Source organism: Ovis aries, chromosome 5 (genome assembly GCF_016772045.2).
Source record: "Ovis aries strain OAR_USU_Benz2616 breed Rambouillet chromosome 5, ARS-UI_Ramb_v3.0, whole genome shotgun sequence".
NCBI classification, from domain to species: domain Eukaryota; kingdom Metazoa; phylum Chordata; class Mammalia; order Artiodactyla; family Bovidae; genus Ovis; species Ovis aries.
Window position 1 is genome coordinate 87,899,970 of NC_056058.1, and position 15,614 is coordinate 87,915,583.

General features: G+C 37.0%; 1 protein-coding gene across 1 annotated transcript in view; it reads left to right on the forward strand.

The window, feature by feature from the left end:
* Positions 1–15,614, forward strand: part of ADGRV1 (adhesion G protein-coupled receptor V1) — a 552,816-nt gene that overhangs the window by 139,395 nt on the left and 397,807 nt on the right. Inside the window, exons 40-50 of the mRNA XM_027970511.2 lie at positions 658–736; positions 841–979; positions 1,616–1,757; positions 3,428–3,690; positions 5,534–5,709; positions 6,506–6,630; positions 9,819–9,976; positions 10,067–10,213; positions 10,539–10,646; positions 14,399–14,663; positions 15,398–15,520. Of these exons, the coding sequence (XP_027826312.2) occupies positions 658–736; positions 841–979; positions 1,616–1,757; positions 3,428–3,690; positions 5,534–5,709; positions 6,506–6,630; positions 9,819–9,976; positions 10,067–10,213; positions 10,539–10,646; positions 14,399–14,663; positions 15,398–15,520 (1,725 nt within the window). The remainder of the gene's footprint in view (positions 1–657; positions 737–840; positions 980–1,615; positions 1,758–3,427; positions 3,691–5,533; positions 5,710–6,505; positions 6,631–9,818; positions 9,977–10,066; positions 10,214–10,538; positions 10,647–14,398; positions 14,664–15,397; positions 15,521–15,614) is intronic.

Consider the following 15,614-nt stretch of genomic DNA (forward strand, 5'->3'; position numbering starts at 1 on the left):
TCCTTACCCTTCTTCACCTAGACAGCTGTCATAAGGATCCGAGAGTAAGGCAGAGCTTCTGAAACTTAAAAAATAAAAGTCAAACATATTAAAAAACAGAGCAAAACAGTAACTGGTTTAGTTACTATTTCCAGACTGAATAATAGATATTGGTAACATACTGAGCTTGGTGAACAGAATACAGAATAAAAAGGGATTAGAAAATTTACGTTAAGCTTAGTTTTTATTCCACTTAACCTTTCCCCTTCTTTCCCATCCATCCCAACTTCTGTTTGTACCCCTGTCTCTCTCTGCCTCTTTGATGCCTGTATTTTTCTCTGCAGCACTTCGTCTCCTTCTATCCCCAGTTTTTCCTTCTTCTTTCTCCTTCTTGCAACTATCCCTTATTTTCCTTTCCTCTTGAAATGGCTTAAAATAATAGAAATAAAACCATAGCTCCAATTGCTTATTTTATCTTGTTCTCAGTTGATTAGATTTCTATGAGTTAGTGGTGTTTGTTAGCAAAAGCTTGCTTACTTATACAAGTATTTGTATATTAGCATCTTTTGATTAGTGTTGACAATACCTCTGTATACCAAAGATATGGTCTTTAAATTCTGTATCAAATAGTTCTCTTTTTGATTGCTTATTTAAAGGTATGTTTCTATGCTCTTTCAGATTCAGAGGGCTTGACTGCCCAAATCATCATTGATGCAAATGATGGTGCTCGAGGCGTAATCGAGTGGCAGCTGAGCAGGTAAAGCCAAGGCTGTGTGAGAGCTCTTAACGGAGTTTCAGATTCTTACTGTCTAGTGGATAGAAGCTTGTAAGGGAAAAATGAATGTTTTCTCTTTATCATAGGTTTGAAGTAAATGAAACCCAAGGAAGTCTAACATTGGTAGCCCAGAGGAGGACAGGGGCTCTTGGCCCTGTTTCCCTGTTTGTGTATGCCCAGAATTTGGAAGCACAGCTGGGAGTGGATTACGCCTTTACACCAATGGTGAATTCATTGACAGTTACAGTGATTTAGGGCCTGTACATCAGTTAACCTTAAAATAATAAACTACTCTGTATTCCACAGTCAGTTAGAGCCACAGAGTTCCACCTGGTGGAATAGCTCTCTTCACTGTTTTGGTAAATTATACAGATTGAATTTTCAGTACTGTTTCAAAGATTATTCTGTATTTTACTTCATTCATTATTTTATTATAATATTTGATACTCACTTTTCTTTTATTCATTTGCTATCTAATTGTAATATTTGATACTGGAGGACATACATTATTGTGTTAAAAGAGTTTATATAATTGATGACCATACCAGAGTGCTTCTTATGCTTCTTGAAAACGTTACTGCTTTCATTTCTTTGTTTTACTTTACTGAAACACCTTTAGTGTTTGAAAATATTTTTTGTCTTGTCTCTTGTTGCCTTTTACTGCTTAGTCAAATGTTTCCTTTCTTCCTACTGCTTTTTAAACTTAATTGAAAAAAAAAAAAAAGGTCATGAAAAAGTAAGGAAAAAGTCCTGAAAATAGCTTATTTCACATTCAGCAGTATTTTGTATTTTTCTCCAAACATTTAAAAATGACTCAGCGTATTAAAATATAATACTGCCTACTTCTACCTCTTGGACCAGATTCTTCATTTCGCTAATGGAGAAAGGTATAAAAACGTTGACATCATGATTCTTGATGATGACATTCCAGAAGGAGATGAAGCATTTCAGCTGATTTTAACAAATCCTTCTTCTGGACTGGAGCTGGGAGAAAATATAGTAGGTAATTGATGATTTATACACAGCTCCCTCTCACCTCTCTTCACTCCTGAGTGAGCCCTGGGGTATGGCGGGGCATTGACAGCATCTGCCACAGTCGCACATTAACATTGTGCGGTTTTTTCATGTAAGTCTTTTGACTTTGATTCCTAGGTATTGGTACTATTATGAACTAGGTCCCTTGTAATTATATTTTTAAGTGATTATATATCCATCTACAATGCAGGAGACCCTGGTTTGATTCCTGGGTGAGGAAAATCCCCTGGAAAAGAGATAGACGACCCACTTCAGTATTCTTGGGCCTTCCCGGTGGCTCAGAGGGTAAAGAATCCGCCTGTAATGTGGGAAGCCTGAGTTCGATCCCTGGGTTGGGAAGATCCCCCTGGAGGAGGGCATGACAACCCACTCTAGTATTCTTGCCTGGACAATCCCCATGGACAGAGGAGCCTGGCAGGCTGCAGTCCATGGGGTCACAAAGAGTTAGACATGACTGAGCAACTAAGCACAGCACAGCATATATTATAAAAATCTTCTAGGTTATTTAGAGATATTATAATAATCTTTTAGATTATTTAGAGGTATTATAATAATCTTTTAGATTATGCAGAGGTATTATAATAATCTTTTAGAATGCATGCGCTGAAGCAGATTTCCTAGCTTTGACAGCTATTCCTGCCACATCTAGGCTTGTGAATGTCCCACACATTGCCTGTCTGTGCTTCAGTCATTTGTTCTGTGAAATGAGAATAATAATAGAATCAATTGCACAGGGATACTGTGAGCATTAAATGAGTTAAGAATGTCGGTTAAGCAATTTGTAAGTTCTCAGTAGTAGTAGTTGTTGTTTTGGCTGTTACTAACATTATTAGTAGTGGTAGTAGAAGATAGAAAGCTCTTGATTTCTGAAGGTTCAGTCAGTTCAGTTCAGTCGCTCAGTCGTGTCCGACTCTCTGCGACCCCATGAATCACAGCACGCCAGGCCTCCCTGTCCATCACCAACTCCCGGAGTTCACCCAAACTCATGTGCACTGAGTCGGTGATGCCGTCCAGCCATCTCATCCTCTGTAGTCCCCTTCTCCTCCTGCCCTCAATCCCTCCCAGCATCAGGGTCTTTTCCAATGAGTCAACTCTTCGCATGAGGTGGCCAAAGTATTGGAGTTTCAGCCTCAGCATCAGTCCTTCCAATGAACACTCAGGACTGGTCTCCTTTAGTTAGCTTATATTTTGAACTCTTGTAATAGTGCTAATGTTTTTTCTCTTGCCTTTTTGAAGAAGATAATCACGATGTCTAGAAATAGTGGCATGCTGATGCTTCCTTTCCATTGCTTTTATACTGTTACCTGGCTGGTAGCTCCAGGGCAGTGCTGAACAGTAGCAGTGATGAGAGGCATCACTGTCTTCTTATGTTTCAACATTAAACTTTAGTACTTTCTGTTGGCTTCTGAGAGATATTACTTTATCATGTTGAAGAAGCTGCCTTTTGTCTCAAGATTACTGAGTCTTTTTATTTATATCATGAGTGAGAGTAGAATTTCATTAAATGCCTTTTAACATTTATTTTTAAGATGATCTAGAAAAGCATTGGCCTAGTTTACAATGAAGTATCCACATACTTCCCACCACTTATAACCCATTCTATTTTAATTTATTGTTTTAATATTTTTATGCTGACAGCCTTCATTACCATCCTTGCTAATGACGATGGCCCTGGAGTTCTGTCGTTTAACAACAGTGAGCACTTTTTCCTACGAGAACCGACAGCTGTCTACATCCAGGAGAGTATGGCAGTGTTGTATATTGTTCGGGAACCTGCCCAAGGACTGTTTGGAACTGTGACCGTTCAGTTCATTGTGACAGAAGTGAATTCTTCAGTGGAGTCGAAAGACCTGGCTCCTTCCAAAGGCTATGTTGTTTTAGAAGAAGGTGTTCGTTTCAAGGTACAGGATGAACGTTTAATGAGAATGAATGATTAATATTTACAAAATAATTTTCTCTTCGAGGAGCCCCCTTGATCTTAGAAAAAAAATCCAGGTTAGGGGATAGGTGAAGATAATGACTAGATTACTACTGTGTTGTCTGTATAGAATGCAGCTGGAGAAATTTGCTCCATTAACAGAGTTGTGGAATGTGCAAATAACAAAGAAAATATGCATATTGGTGCTTTGAATGTTAAGTATATTTAAATGGCATGCTTCACGTTATATTGCCTTTAAATCATAAACTACAAGAAACTCCAGGCCCTTCATTGCAGTCATAAGCAGTAGGTAGTCATTCTTTTCGCCACATTGTCATTGAACAAAGTACAGCTGTTTCCTTCAGACAGCTTGTTTGAGAAGCAAGTATCTTATGAAAACAAGAATAGCTTGTTGGAGGAGGAATGCTATATTTAGGATTAATCATAAATTGAACTATGTTTGCAGAAGTTCATTTTCCGAAACTTCTTTTCTATATAGTAATAATTTTCTGCTCCTGCTACTAAACTTTATTTTTAAACACAGTTGAGGTTTAAAACAGCTGATTATGTTAGCTTAAGATATGTTTAAGCCAAGTATATAAAGTATAATATCTAAAATAATACATTTTAAAATATTTCACTGGACAACAATCCATCTAATAATTAAATAGTTCTATTTATGATCAATTTGTGTAACCATCACACTTTTGAATTCATATTTATTTACATGTCCAGTTTTTTGTGTGTGTTTTGGAAATTTAGAACATTTAATTGATTTGTTCAGGGACACTTACATCTTGATATAGATGAAAATAATTTAAATTTGAAGTATTTTATGAATTTTCTGTTTCTTTACATTCACATGCTTTCCTTTTTTAAAAAAAGTTTTAAATTTTATCCATATAACTTTTTGTATATTTTAAACTTATTATGTGTTTTTTTTCTTCAAAGACTTTTTCATAGTGTATTTAAAGAACTTTCTATTCATTAGGCAAATTAAATGTTTGAACAAATTGGACTAAACAGGTTTTTCTCTTACCTCTATAACTACTTTTTTCCCCACATATTTTTATTTTCTGAGATATAAACAGTAAAATACAAAAATCTTAGGCGCATGGTCGATGACTTTAAAAATATGTATACATCAATGTAACAACCGCTTAGATTAATGTGTTAAACATTACCATCAGACAGAAGTTTCCTTCTTGTCCCTTACCCTCCCCAGACGAAAAGGCTTTCTGGTTTCTGTCATGAAAGATTCATTTTGCTGATTCTTGAACTTCTTATAAATAGAGTCATACAGTATGAATTCTTTTTGTGTCTAGCTTGTTTTGGTCAACACAATTTTTGATTGCACACATGAGTAGTTGATGCTTTTTTAAATTGCCTGGTAGCATTTCATTGAATAGATGGCTGTTTGTTTATCCATTCTCCTGTTGATAAACATATTGGGTTGTTTCTAATTTGTGCTTTTTAAGTGTGAGTCCTAGGCTGAAATGAGACTAATGTAGTTATATAGCTAGGGCAGGATAAAGAAGTAGCAAAAAATGAAGACCTAAATTTAGTTTTTAAATCTCAGTGATATTTTCAAATACTATACATATTTACTTTTAGACTTTTCAGTGGACTAAGTCACAGTGTTGATAATCTTGAAAGCTGTAACTTGAGAGAGTTGTTAATATTACATTTTAAGACTCAGTATTAAAATAAAAAAGAGGTGATATTTTCCAAAAGTATTATTTTGTTGTCAAAAAATGTCAAATTACTCTATATATATGTGGCAAAAATACTGAATTCTAGTAATAATTTTTTGCTTATGTTTTCAGGCCCTACACATATCTGCCATACTGGACACAGAACCAGAGATGGATGAGCATTTTGTTTGCACCTTGTTTAATCCAACTGGAGGTGCTAGACTAGGGGCACATGTTCAAACCCTGATAACCATTTTGCAGAACCAGGCCCCTTTGGGGCTATTCAGTATCTCTGCAGTTGCAAATAGGTATAGCGTATTCATAAGAAAACTGTCATTTCTGAAGCTAAGTTGGAAATGTGATATAAAGAAAATGCAGAGGAAAACTGATCTCTGTTATAGTGGGAACGTTTAAAATGAGCTCTAACTGATAGATCCAAAGAGGCCACATGTTGTCATAACAGGAAGCGTCAAAAACGTAATGATGCCCTATTTAATGGTGGTGTTAGAGTTCTTGTTTGCTCGGAATCAACACTCTCAGTCAAGAGCACTATTTTGTGTTTTCAATAATAATAAAAAATGAGGAACAATATAAATTATGTTTAGGTGCTCAAATTAAATGAATGACTTTTTTTATATGACTTTTCAGTCATATATTAACATGATTGGGCTTCAGAAATTCCATCTAGAAGCTAACAAATGTATATATTTTTAATTTCTTACAAATATTCCAGATCTAGTTTTATTACCATGTTAAGAGTTTTCTGATTTGTTTTTTTCTCTGTTAAGTGGTTTTGATTTATGTGAAAAAAGAAACTTAGGAATGACAGGGCTTTATTTTGGAATATGTAGTGTGAAGTTACTGACTCTTAGCAGTTTCTTACTTTCATAGTATGAGATCATTGTGCTTTTGAAAATCCTCATAAATGAATGTTTTGAGCTGTAGATTCTAGCCTCCCTGCTGTGTAAAATTTGTGCATGGATCTCATCTTGATTTGTATAAGTTTAAAAGTATATTAAATATATATTAGCAATGTGATATAGATATTTAATATGTAGAAATGATATACTTTTTCTCCTTTCTGCAACCATTTGTTTCTTTCAGAGGCACCTCTGTAAACATTGAAGAAGCCAACAGGACTGTGTATTTAAGTGTGTCACGTACTAATGGCATTGATTTAGCCGTGAGTGTGGAGTGGGAGACAGTTTCTGAAACAGCCTTTGGCATGAGTACGTTTAGTTTCTTGTAAGAACAAAATTCTATAACCAAGAAAGATTGCATGTTTAAGATTTACATTTTCCATTATGAGTTGGATCTTATGGCTCTACTGAAAATGGATTATAAATATTTAATTCTTTGATTGCACTCACAAATGTTTATTGAGTGTGTCCTGTGCCCGGCATGATACTGAACTTGTGGGGCTCAGAGTTTAGGGAGAGGAAGAAATAAATAAGTAAAAATCAGCTTGTAGTTTGAAGTACAATAGTACAATAAATGTTTTTTAAAGGTGAAGTTCTAAGTGTGAGAACATAAGACAGTGCTTCCCAGGGGGTGTCAGGGTTTGAACTAAGACTTGAGGATGAGTGGGGTTTATGCAAAGACCTGAGTTAGAGGAACATACAAGAGAAAGCAGGAAGCCAAGGCAGAGGTATAGAACATATAAGTGAAAAACTGGAGTGGGCACTGGGTTTAGAAATAAGCGAGAGTGTTGAGTTTGGAGAGCTAGGTAAGACCAAATCATTCCAGAACTTGAAGGATATTATCACATGCATTAGTCTTTATTTTAGGGTTATGGAAAGTCTCGTGATCTAGGCATGAGGGAGGGCTCCCATGTATAACAGGTGGGGTGGTATGATCACATTTATATTTTGAAGGCATCATTCTTGGTGCCATGGAAAGAATGGATTGGCACAGGAGAAATGAGGAGATAAAGGGACAAACATAAGGGCAACAGATGGTGGTAGCTTGGACTAGGTGATAGACTGGATGTGGAGAAGGTGCTGGCTGTGACTCCTAGGTTTCTAGCTTGTGCAGTTGGTTGGAGAGTCATGTCTTCAGTTAGAAGGGGAGTACTGAATGGAAACAAAATGTTACTTTGGTGAGGGGAGTAAAATATTTGAATTTGAGTTAAATTTTAGAAGACATTTCTTTAGACTCAATAAAAGGTCTCTGTCGGAGAGAGAAATTTGGGAATGTTCAGCGTGCATGTTGCTAAAAGTCATGGAAATTGATGTAAAACACTGGCCAGTGAGAATGGAGACAGAGAAGGGAAGAGGATCCAGACTGAGTCAAATGGAAGGAGTAGGGAGAGGGGAAGGAGACTTAGAAGACCTGGTGAGAAACCCAGGGGAATGCAAGATTGCAGACTGCGGCAAAAGAGCTTTTTAAAAAGGGAGGAATGGTAAATTGTGCCAGCTGCTCATGAGAAGTAAGTCGAGAACTGAAAAAATACTCGTTGTCATTAGCAAGAGCTGTTTGTTTAGAGGGATGCAACCCAAGTAACATTTTGAATCGAAGTGAGAGAATGCAGACCTCAAATATATGTAGCTAGCACAAGAAGTTTGGCTGAGAAGGTAGAACCTAGCAAGACTAGTGGCGGTGGTGGGGAGGGGAGTAGGATTCAGGGTTTTTGTTTATTTCTTTGGTTTGAAGAGACCTGAGTACGTATAACGGAGAAGGCAATGGCACCCCACTCCAGTACTCTTGCCTGGAAAATTCCATGGATGGGGGAGCCTGGTAGGCTGTAGTCCATGGGGTCGCAAAGAGTTGGACATGACTGAGCGACTTCCCTTTCACTTTTCACTTTCATGCATTGGAGAAGGAAATGACAACCCACTCCAGTGTTCTTGCTTGGAGAATCCCAGGGACGGGGGAGCCTGGTGGGCTGCCATCTATGGGGTTGCACAGAGTCGGACAGGACTGAAGCGACTTAGCAGTAGCAGCAAGTACATATAAATGCTGATGAAAAAGACATAGTGAGTAGAAAAGGATTGATTATTTAGACGAGAAAGGGAATAATTAATAGTAGTACAATTGCCTTGGGCTTCCCTGGTGGCTCAGACAGTAAAGAACCCACCTGCAATGTGGGAGGCCTGAGTTCAATCCCTGGGTTAGGAAGATCCCCTGAGGGAGAGAAAGGCTACCCATCCCAGTATTCTGGCCTGGAGAATTCAATGGACAGAGGAGCCTGGCAGGCTCCAGTCCATAGGGTCACAAAGAGTTGGACACGACTGAGTGACTTTCACTTTCATAGTTGCCCGGAAGCCATGAAAAGATGAGAGCCAAAAAAAGAAAGATTATGGTTTCTAATTCAGAGTTAAACCTCTACATGGTTTGGGCTCTGCATGTGTTTTGTGGATGTACTTGTGAGAGTATATGTTGGAGTTTCTTAAATCTCAACAGGCATTTTTTTATTCTTCATCCACCCTCTTCCTGAATTATGGTAGGGAAGGATTTAACCGTATCGTTAAGATTTCAGTGCAAAATATTCACTCTCTGAAGGTCAAAGCTGTGGTGTTTCAAAAGTAGCAAGGCAAGACTCTAATAAAATATTGGATTTCTAAGAGAGGAAATCACCAATGGATAGTACATAAAAGGCATTGGCATTATGACTTCTTGAACTGATTATCTAAAAAGTGATCAGTAATTTACAGAGAGCCTAGGTTTCAACCTTGACATTTGTTCTTGGTATGTTATGTTTGAACCATTAACTAAAGTTTAAAAAGAACCGATCTTCTATGGGAAACTGTCATGATAATAGAACATGAGAGGGTTTTTTAAAGGTAAAAACTCCATTAGGTGGAGTTTTTTTGTTCTTGTCTTTGTTTAATTGTAGCTCAGACTTTTAGGACATGTATGAAATGTAATTACTGCACAGAATTTTAGGAGACGCAGGCTGATCAAATTTGATAGCCACTGGTAGGGAGTCTGCTTTGGCATTCTTAAAATATGAAACACGTGAAGTTAGAAATTATTGGATAGGGGTAGTTTCAAATTAATAGTGTTAAGCTTTTAAAACCCAGCATTTAGCATGTTTCCATAAAAGGTGTTTACTACTTTTAAATTTCTCAGTTGTATTTTCATTATCTTTATGGAAGCTGATAAAAATCATACTGAACATATTTCCCTTTAAAATATACATTTAATATTTATTTATAAATATACTCCAGAAATGTCTTTGTGGGTTTAGATATTAAAAATTTTCTTGTTTTTGTAAGTTGACACTGTTACTGGTTTGAAATACTCTAGTTTGTCTCTTTTCTTTCTTATATACACACAGGCATGTGTGCACTTCCTTACCATGGAAATATTTCCATTTCTAGTAACAAACTCACTGGTTTCATTGTTTAAATAAACTTTGACTAGGTGGAGTCTGGAGAGGATTTTACACAAGGAAACCATGGTTCATGTTTTTCAGGGGGAAGGGATGTTACGTTTTCTACGTTTCAAAGCTTTCTGGATGCATCAGCTTCTGGCTGGTGTTTCTTTACTTTGGAAGACTCGGTACATGGTTTAATGTTAAGAAAATTGTCTTCTACTATTTACCGATGGCAAGGGATTTTTGTCCCATTTGAGGTAAGCATCACTTACGTTATGGTACACAGACTAAAATGTACATGTAGATTTTGGATGCCTCCTGATTTCCTATTATTCCTTGTTTCCCAGGATTTAAGTATAGAAAATCCTAAAACATGTGAAGCTTTTAATATTGGTCTTTCCTCCTACTTTGTGATTACTCATGAAGAGAGAAATAAAGAAACGTCTTCTGTTAATAGTGTGTATATGTTCACATCTGGATTCAAATTATTCCTGGTAAAGAAAAAACTTCACTTTTTTTGTAGGTTGCTTTATTTAAAAGAAAAATCAGATTTGTGAGACTGAGCTAAATAGAAAATACTATATATTCTATGTTAAAATGATAAGGGGCTTTTGTAAGTTAACACACATTTAGCAAGTTGTCTTAATCCAGGGATATTTTTATCTTTCTTGAAATGACACATAGATAAGCTTACCTAGGGATCAGAATGATTTTTCAAGTTTTGAGGTTCAAATATTTACTCAGCTTTGCCGTATTCAGGGGTTTTCTGCGTAAAATTTCCTTTAAATTTTTATCGTCACTATTCTGTGTTCTTTGCAGGTACAAACAATCAATATTTCAGAAAGTTCTCAAGTAAGATATTTTACTTCAGACAGTCAAGATTATTTGATTGTTGCAAGTCAAAGTGATGATTCTCAATTAACTCAGGTTTGATTCTTTTAAACTGAATTTTTAAATATAATCATTGAAACACATCAAAGGTTTAGTCTGTAGGTTTGGTATAAAAGAAAACCATAATTTGATTATGATAAAGTAGTAAAGATGAATATAGATATTGATTAGTCACAGTTAATTTTTAAATGATACAGTCTTCAGGAGCCAAGTGTAAAAATAGGCATGACTATTTAATTAGAATTTAATTGCATTGGAAAATATGGAGAAAAATCACACAACTGGTTTCACAGAGCTTCATCTTAACATTGCTAATGGGGCACATATCACCCCAGAAATCCCATATGTGTCTAATAAGTTGTATCACAGTGTCTTAATAAATATTTACTTGATAATTTTTCTCACTCTTCCAACTTCCATACCTGCTTCTCATCTCTTCACATTCAGTTTATGACTTTGTTGAAAGGAGAGCTACAAGGTGGAGATTGCTCATCTTCCCAACCCCAGATTTAGAAAGCTCCCGGTACCCAGTCTTATTCCCCCTCCTGCTGCAATGGCAGAAGTGTTTCTTCTATAAAAACCAGGCTCCTCACATAGGGGTCCCTCTTGCCTTCCTTACGGTTAGTGTTCCCTTTACTGTGCCACTAGCATCATTCTCAGATTATTATCAGTTCAGTTCAGTTCAGTCACTCGGTTGTGTCCGACTCTTTGTGACCCCATGAACCGCAGCACACCAGTCCTCTCTGTCCATCACCAACTCCTGGAGTCCACCCAAACCCATGTCCATTGTGTCGGTGATACCATCCAGCCATCTCATCCTCTGTCGTCCGCTTCTCCTCCTGCCCTCAATCTTTCCCAGCTTCAGAGTCTTTTCACATGAATCAGCTCTCCACATCAGGTGGCCAAAGTATTGGAGTTTCAGCCTCAGCATCAGTTCCTCCAATGAACACCCAGGACTGATCTCCTTTAGGATGGACTGGTTGGATCTCCTTGCAGTCCGAGGGACTCTCAAGAGTCTTCTCCAACACCATAGTTCAAAAGCATCAATTCTTCGGTGCTCAGCTTTCTTTATAGTCCAACTCTTACATCCATACGTGACCACTGGAAAAACCATAGCCTTGACTAGACGGACCTTTGTTGGCAAAGTAACGTCTCTGCTTTTTAATATGCTGTCTAGGTTAGTCATAACTTTCCTTCCAAGGAGCAAGCGTCTTTTAATTTCATGGCTGCAATCACCATCCACAGTGATTTTGGAGCCCAGAAAAATAGTCAGCCACTGTTTCCACTGTTTCCCCATCTATTTGCCGTGAAATGATGGGACCGGATGCCATGATCTTAGTTTTTTGAATGTTGAGCCTTAAGCCAATTTTTTCCAATCTGTGTAATGATCTTCACATTTAGAAAGTGATTTTTCTCCTGATCTCATCCCCCTTTACTTCTTGTTTCATTTCTTTTCTCCCCTCTGTAGTAAGACACCTTGAAAGAATCATCTACTTGCTTTGTAAACTTCTTCATGATTCCTGATGACACTTGGCTTGCAAATACAGTGGATGCTTTTGTCTGTCATTATTTTGCATTACTTCCCATTAGCATTTGACAGCCACCTCATCCTCAAACTTAAAGCATCTCTTCTCTTGATTTTGGGATACCACACAGATTTTTGTTCTGTTTGTCTGCGTCATCTTTCTTGGTCTCCGGTGCTGCTTCCTTCTCCTGTTTCTGAACATATTCTGAACATAGATATCTTGGAGTTTTTCAGGTTCAGTTTTTTTTCTCAGTTATTATTTGTGAAAATTGTTTTAAATTTATTTTTAATTGGAGGACAGTTGCTTTACAATATTGTGTTGGTTTCTGCCATACATCAACATGAATCAGCCATAAGTATACGTATGTCCCCTTCCTCTTGAACCTCCCTTCCCACCTCCCACCCCGCCCCACCCTCCTAGATTGTTAGAGAGCATGAGGTTGAGCCCCCTGCATCATACAGCAAATTCCCACTGGCTGTCTATTTTCCAGCTGGTAACGTATGAGTTTCAGTGCTACTCTCTCAGTTCATCGCACCCTCTCCTTCCTGTGCTGTGTCCACAAGTCTCCTCTCTATGTCCGTGTTTCCATTGCTGCCCTGCAGATATCAGATTCAGTTTTGGTTCACAATTCTTTTTTTTTTTTTTCCCCTCTCCACTCACTCTGACTATTTTTACCAGTCCTATTACTCTGAATATCAACTATAGGCTATCTTCCAAATTTACCAGTAGCCTTTTCTCTGTATTCTAGACCTCCTGTCTAACTGCATGTTGGCATGTCCACTTATATATATGTTATGTAGCTAAGATTTAACATAGCGCAAACTAAACTGTAGATTTTCTCTATGAAACTTGTTTCAAGTGTTTGCTTTCATCTTGGGAGATAGTACCCTCATAAATACGATTGCTCAAGATAGAATGCTGGGTTATAACTTTCTTGATTTTTTCCTAGTTATTCATTCCCATCTAATTTATTATAAAGTGTTTTTTACTATATCTCCCCAGATGTTTTTTGAGTATGGGCAGTTCTTTTCATCTCTGCCTCTTTATCCCCTAATCCAGGTCCTCGTCACTTCTCAGCACGCTAGTAAAGTAGCCTCCTAGCTGGTTCTCCAGACTTCTCTGACCTCCTCAGATGCATGTGCCAAGTAGCTGGAGTAATCTTTAAAAAATACTAATTCATGTTGCTCCTCATTTTAAAATTATTCAGTGATTTCCAATTATGTTTGAAATAAATTCTAGATTATTTAATACAGATAGTTAATAGTATAATTGTATCATCTTCTTTCCACAGCACAGTGCTGGGTCATGCCTGTTGTCCTGCAATGATTAAGATCGTCTCTTTCACCCTTCCTACAATGATTGTCTCTTTCACCCTGTGATAAATTGTATGGTCACCCAACAAAAGGAACCTCATGATCTTACCTGTCCTGTCTGATCTTCACTGCCCCAGTGCTGTCAACTCCATTCCAGCGGGGCCAGTCTTTGTTCAGCTTGTGATGAACATTTTCTACCTTAGAAAATCTGTCATGCCATTCTTTCTCATTTTATTTCCTAGGACAGTCATAATTCTCTGTCACACCTTCCTAACTGTTATGTTCAGCACTTGTCTCAGATTAATAATCATACATTTATATAATTATGTATGTGTTTATTGTTTGCCTTTTTCTACTAGTTAATAAGATCCATAAAGGGAGAAGCAACTCTGTCTGTAACTTCTTGCATAATGTTTGGCTTATATGTAATTCTTTGTGAAATTAACCAGATGGCATAAGAAATCAGGTGGGTTCAGGGTTTTCTTTTAGTTTTAAGTTCATGAACAGTCACTTGAAACCTTGTATGCGTTGCCACCTTCAGGAGTAAAAAGTTTAGATGGTTTATCTTTATATTTTATTGCTTGAGCAGTGAGTTATGATAATGCAGTGTTGGGAAGTTACTTTTCCAGTTCTGAAGTTTTAGTATTTAAACAATTTTTTTTCTGTTGTTGAATTTCTCTTCTCTTTCTGTCACCCACCCCTGCCCAGATGTATATTTGAAATTTATTTATTTTCAAATAACTTCTCTTCAAATCTCTGTGTATGCAGAGACACACACAGAGATAAGAAGAGGGAGAGAGCAATGAGAAAGCATGTTTTGATATTTCCTCATTTATGAAAGTATCTTCCTAACTAAAGAGTCCTAGAGAGTAACATACGATATTGGCTCCATTCTTACAAGTGCTAAATCCCTAGTCACGAGCATTTTGCATTTGCTCATTCCCTGCAGGTCTTCAGGTGGAATGGAGGAAGCTTTGTGTGGCATCAGACCCTCTCTGTCCGAGGTGTGCTGAGCATGGCCTTGTTCACCAGAGGCGGCGCTGTGTTTTTAGCCATTGCCCAGGCTAATGCCAGGTCAAACTCCCTTTTACTCAGGTGGTCCAGCAATGAGTTTACTAACTTCCAGGAAGTTCCCATCAGTGGAACAACACAAGTGGAAGCCTTGACTTCAGGCGATGATATTTACTTAATTTTTGTCAAAACTATCTTTCTAGGTAAGACCATAGAGTGTTTGCAAGGCATATACAGTTGTTATCAGAAGTACCTTGCATTCATATTATGTTCGTATGAAAATACTCTTGTAATAATTTTTTTTGGCTAATCCATAGAATATTTCTTTTTGGATCTATTGACTGTCAGGTAAAGATGGATTTGGGGAACAAAGAAAAACATTTGAAGTGTTATGTTCATAACCTGTAGGTTTTCTGAACCACTGTATTAAAGATACTAAAATAAAACTGTGTTGGGTGGGTAAAGTAGAAAGAATTATGAAGATTTTACACTATATGTGCAAACAGGTAACTTTTTATATGACTGTGCTTAGGATGCTATGGATAACCTGAAGTGGTAATAAATAGTGCCAAGTGACTTTTGATAAGACCATTTAAAAATACTCTCTGAATACAGATATGCTTTTTTTCTGCTTAGCGGTAGTTTCATAGGTAAAATTTCAACATTCCTAAAAAGTAAAACTTCAATATTATTTTTTTGATATCAGATCATAATTAGTGGCTAAACCATGCTTATACTTCTTGTGGTGAATGCAAAAAGACTTTTGAAGTGTTTCCAAGTTGTATTTTTGTTTAATTGAATGAATTCTGAAGAAATGTCATACTCTTTGTTTCTTTAATTAAATCTAACATTTTTATTATAGTTTTATTGTGTAATTTTGTCTTGTTTTTTTCTGTAACTTTTGCCTTCAGATTGGTCTTTTATTCTGTTATTGTAGGAGATCAGAATTCAGTTGACATTTTCATCTGGGAGGCAGGACAGTCTTCTTTCAGATATTTTCAATCCCTGGATTTTGCAGCTGTTAATAAGATCCACTCTTTCACACCAGCTTCAGGAATAGGTAAAGCATTTCAGATGTTAACAGATCCTAAAGGAAGTGTGAAAAGCTGGAATGGTTTCAGTCTTACTGAATTAAAAGTAGTATCACTCTGCTG